The sequence below is a fragment of the Gekko japonicus genome, unplaced genomic scaffold (genome assembly GCF_001447785.1).
Source record: "Gekko japonicus isolate JY-2015 unplaced genomic scaffold, Gekko_japonicus_V1.1 scaffold6, whole genome shotgun sequence".
Lineage (NCBI taxonomy): Eukaryota > Metazoa > Chordata > Lepidosauria > Squamata > Gekkonidae > Gekko > Gekko japonicus.
Genome location: NW_015166417.1, coordinates 890,220 through 894,853, shown reverse-complemented (window position 1 = coordinate 894,853; position 4,634 = coordinate 890,220). Strand labels below are relative to the sequence as shown.

Below are 4,634 nucleotides of genomic sequence, written 5' to 3'. Positions count from 1 at the left end.
GAGGATTCCATCTCCAAATAGGGAGATTTGGCCAGAGGGGTCTCACTGTCCCTCTAAAAAGGCAGTGACAATTCAGTGAGTGGTGGCAGCGAATTTAAGGAGTAAGATATGCCCACAGGATGAGGGTGGGACGTGAACAGCTGAGTTGTAAACTGGAGCCCATTTTGTCACAGTAGGCAACCAAGCTTGGTTCAGACAAAGGAAGGAAACCCTTCGCAGGCCTTTGTGAGGAACTCATTGGGGCCAGTCCTGACTACGGTTGCCAGCTCCAGGTAGGGAAATTTGAGGGATGGAACTATGAGAGGGTGAGGTTTGAGGAGGGGTGGGGCCTCAGACAGGTACAATGCCTGACTCCACCCTCCAAACCAGCCATTTTCTCCTGGGGAACCATTGTTGCCAATCTCCAGGTGAGGGGCGAAGATCACTCAAAATTACAACTGATCTCCAGGAGGGAGGGCAGAATTCAGCTGCAGTCAGAGGGGCAAATAATGGTAGGTTGATGGTTAGCTGGGAAGGGGATGGGGTTGCCAACTTCAGGTTGGGAGATTCCTGAGGATTTCAGGGGTGGAGCCTGGAGAGGGTGGGGTTTGAGGAGGTTGCCACAGCAAATTGACACTGAGTGCCCAAAGCCTTGGCACTCTCCCAGAGCCTCTTTATAGAGCTCGTTGTATTAATTTTCACAACGGGCCTTATTCCTAGTCTATTATATTTATCACTACCTTTAAAGAATCTCAGAGCAGTGTACATGATTCTCTCCTCCTCCATTTTACCCTCACACCAAACCCTGTAAGGTAGGTTAGGCTGACAGGAGGGAGAGGCCCAGGGTCATCTAGTGATCTTAAGAACTTAATCCCCATGTGATACTCTTACCACTTAATCCCTATGTGCTACTCTTACCATTCACCACATTGGCTTTCTCAATAAAACAGGGTAAGCTACAATGAACACTGGAGGGCAAATTTCCAAATAAATATACCTAGGACTAGGCTGTTAAATGATGCCTCTTACATAACAACTTTTGGGTCTTTATTTGTTGTTTGAATTCTACACATTTATCTTGTGGAAGCCACTACATATGCAAACCTCAGCATCTCTGCAGTGGTTTGTGAAAATTAATTTAATGCTCATATGCTTTGCAAAACTACAGAATTAAAAAAAAAAATTAAATGAAAGTACTGTTTAGGAACATAACATACCTTGAATGAAATCTCCATGTTTTCCCCTCCCCAAACATCAAGGCCAGGATCATATGTTCCAAGTTCAAAGAAATATTTCTTATCAATGGAAAATAACCCGCCTGCCATTACAGGACACCTAGCAAATGAACCAGAAATCAGGTATGTGCATTGTACATGAGGGAAAAACGTACTGCTTGTAATGATTAATTCATTTTGCATGTTCAGAAAGTTTCTCTGCTGCCACTCCAGAGAACCTGCTCAAGGTGGCTTATAAAATAAACCATGATAAAAGCATGGACAATATAGAAGGAGGAGGCCTTTATAGGACACCTGTCCAAAATATCTGGAATGGAACAACAATCCATGTTCCCTTGTGCTTGAATGCAAGCTTGCATGGATCATACTGGATCTTGGCACTGCTCAGCAGCCACCTCTGCTGCTATTTTTTCTTTATATAAAGGTTTTTTAAAAATATTGGGGGAATCTGGAGTGTGGTGAGGCTAGCCAGCCCAAAACATCACAAGTGTACAGTATGGGTGCAATTGCTTCCCCCCCAATTTAGCCTTCAATTTGTTGCAGATGTAATAGTTCTTAAAATCTTATAAACTGATGACTGTTCCCCATCTGTGCTATGTATACTTTGCAAGAAACATCTGTTATTGTTTTAGGAATCTAACAGCTGTGTCTACTGTGGTTTCTGTGATGCTAGTCTGTACCCAAGAAAGACCTAGTTCTCCAACACAACAATATTATGAATAGGACAAAACATACATTGTTGGATATTACATCTGCAATTTAAACCCGAAGCAACAGGTTTAAATTGCATGCAGAAAGGTATCGGCTAGTTATTAGGAAAAACTTTTTCACAGAGTAGTTCAAAGGTGGAATCAGCTGCCTAGAGCGGTGGTTAGCTCCCCTTCACTGACAGCTTTCAAGAAGAGGCTGGATGAATATTTGTCAGAGATGCTTTAGGCTGGTCCTGCATTGGGCAGGAGGTTGGACTAGATGGTCTGTATGGTCCCTTCCAACTCTATGATTCTATGATTCTATATTGTGCTATTGTAGTAATTTGCTAAGGAGTGGACCGGCCTCTTGAACTCAGGGGTCGTTTTGTAGAAAAAGAGCTAGGGGAACTCATTAGCATAACTCATTAGCATATGCCACACCCCCTGACATCACCGGACGTGTGTCATAAGGCCACACCCCCTGACATCACCGGAAGTGTGTCATAAGGCCACACCCATCACTCAGTCTTAGTCTTAAAGGTTAGTCTTAAAGGTGCTATTTGTTAGTCTTAAAGGTGCTATTTGAACTCTTGGACTATTTTGCAGCAACAGACTAACAAAGCTACTCGGGGAAGCTCCTGGATGGGGCTGGGAGTCCTTGCGGAGGCCACGTGGAGTGGCCTCGGCCAGGCAGAGGGGGAGGATGCCAACTTACCCTCCTGCTTCTTCCTCCTTCTGCAACAGAATGAAGCTGGAAGCAGGGGGTGGCCGGAATGGGGTGGGGCTTCGTCGTGTGCCCCGCCCCCCGCACCTCACCCAGGGGAACTGCGATCCCCTGCGATCCCCCCTGAATCGACCTCTGCTTGAACTTATCAGGAAAGTTCCTGGTGTACCACTGCTCTGGAGGGCCACTTGTGGCCAGGAGCAAGCTGTCTCTTCTGCTGGGTCAGCTTGCTCTATGGCTGTGCTGACACCTCAGTCAGCTTCTGAATTCAACTCCTAGATTTTCCTGTGAATGACAGCACAGTATTTAATGATCTGTGCATACTGCCTTTGTCATGAAAACCGGAAGAATTGCATGGCCTTCTCCCATCCAATCTGCCTTGGGCATCTGTCATGAAAAGTATGGAACAGAAATATTCTAAATCAATCAGGACATAAAATCCTAAGGGCTTAATGTTGTAGGATCAACTTCATCAACACAAGCTTAACTTCATATACTTACCGAATTATATCAGTGTCCTTAATCTTATTTTTCCGAATGACATCTGGAGGAATTGGCTTCCACCCAAAATTCATTGGCCATGTAAAAATGCCACGTTGAAAACTATCCACAGTCATATAGCTGAAGAAAGAAAATTATGATAGGCGTTAATTTCAGAAAGATAGTGCCTACCAGCAAAGGCTAACTATAAATCGTGTGATTTATTGGGCAGGGGACGGAGGGGCTGACTGGCAACAGTACACAGAGGAAGGGAGGGCAAAGGGGGCAAACTGTCCCCCCAACTCAAGATCCCCACAGCATTGATTCGTATTGCCAAAAGTTAGTGGACAAACAAGATTGTAGCCATCCAACCTTTGGTTTTCCGGACAATAGCTTACAGAGCCAAATAAGAAATTTATTTCCTTATCAAGAGAATTTCTATTGATGGTGATTAATGGATTTATTATTGTTAAATGCTACATACTAACGTATATCACACATTTATTATTTATTTATTTGTTTAATTTGGATCCCACCCTCCCCGCTGTGGCGGGCTCAGGGAGGCTTACAGAATATATATATTAAAACAACAAGATATGTTAAAACACAGAAAAATGAATTAAAACCACAACATGTAATATTAAGGTAATAAGAAACATAAGCAGAGGTCATTTCGGGGGGGATCACGGGGGATCGCAGTTCCCCCGGGTGAGGTGCAGGGGGCGTGGCACATGACGAAGCCCCGCCCCTTCTTCCGGCCGCCCCCTTCTTCCAGCCTCATTCTGTTGCAGAAGGAGGAAGAAGCAGGAGGGTAAGTTGGCATCCTCCCCCTCTGCCTGGCCGAGGCCACTCCACGTGGCCTCTGCAAGGACTCCCAGCCCCATCCAGGAGCTTCCCCGAGGTAGCTGTGTTAGTCTGTTGCTGCAAAATAGTCCAAGAGTTCAAATAGCACCTTTAAGACTAACCTTTAAGACTAAGACTGAGTGGTGGGTGTGGCCTTATGACACACTTCCGGTGATGGCAGGGGTGTGTGGCCTCAGTGATGGCAGGGGGTGTGGCGTATGCTAATGAGTTATGCTAATGAGTTCCCCTAGCTTTTTCTACGAAACGCCCCCTGAACATAAGTATTAATAAAAGATGGCGGCGTTCTCTCAGCATCCAGATGGTCAACTACCACCATAATCTGGGTTCTTGCCAGGATGTTAGTCATTAAGTTAGGGCTGATGTTGGGGCCAGGGCCACGATATTGAAAGGCAGCACCCTAATCGAAATCCTGGTGGAAGAGCTCCATTTTACAGGCCGTGTGGAACTGTAAAAGGCCCCACAGGGCTCTGATGTCATCTGGGAGCTCATTCCACGAGCAATGGACCACCACAGAGAAGGCCCTGGCCCTCATCACAGCTAGCTTGGCTTCTTTAGGGCCTAGGAGGGCCAGACAATTGTGGGACCCTGATCTTAGTGCTCTCTGAGGAACGTATGGGGAAAGACCATATAGGGCTTTAAAGGTAAGAACCAGCACCTTGAACT

General features: G+C 45.7%; 1 protein-coding gene across 1 annotated transcript in view; it reads right to left on the bottom strand.

Annotated features, from left to right (window-relative positions):
- GALNT5 (polypeptide N-acetylgalactosaminyltransferase 5) overlaps positions 1–4,634 on the bottom strand; it is a 53,340-nt gene that overhangs the window by 26,083 nt on the left and 22,623 nt on the right. The window contains exons 6-7 of the mRNA XM_015411529.1: positions 3,129–3,248; positions 1,197–1,314 (exon numbers count right to left, since the gene is read on the bottom strand). Coding sequence (XP_015267015.1) covers positions 1,197–1,314; positions 3,129–3,248 — 238 coding nt within the window. The remainder of the gene's footprint in view (positions 1–1,196; positions 1,315–3,128; positions 3,249–4,634) is intronic.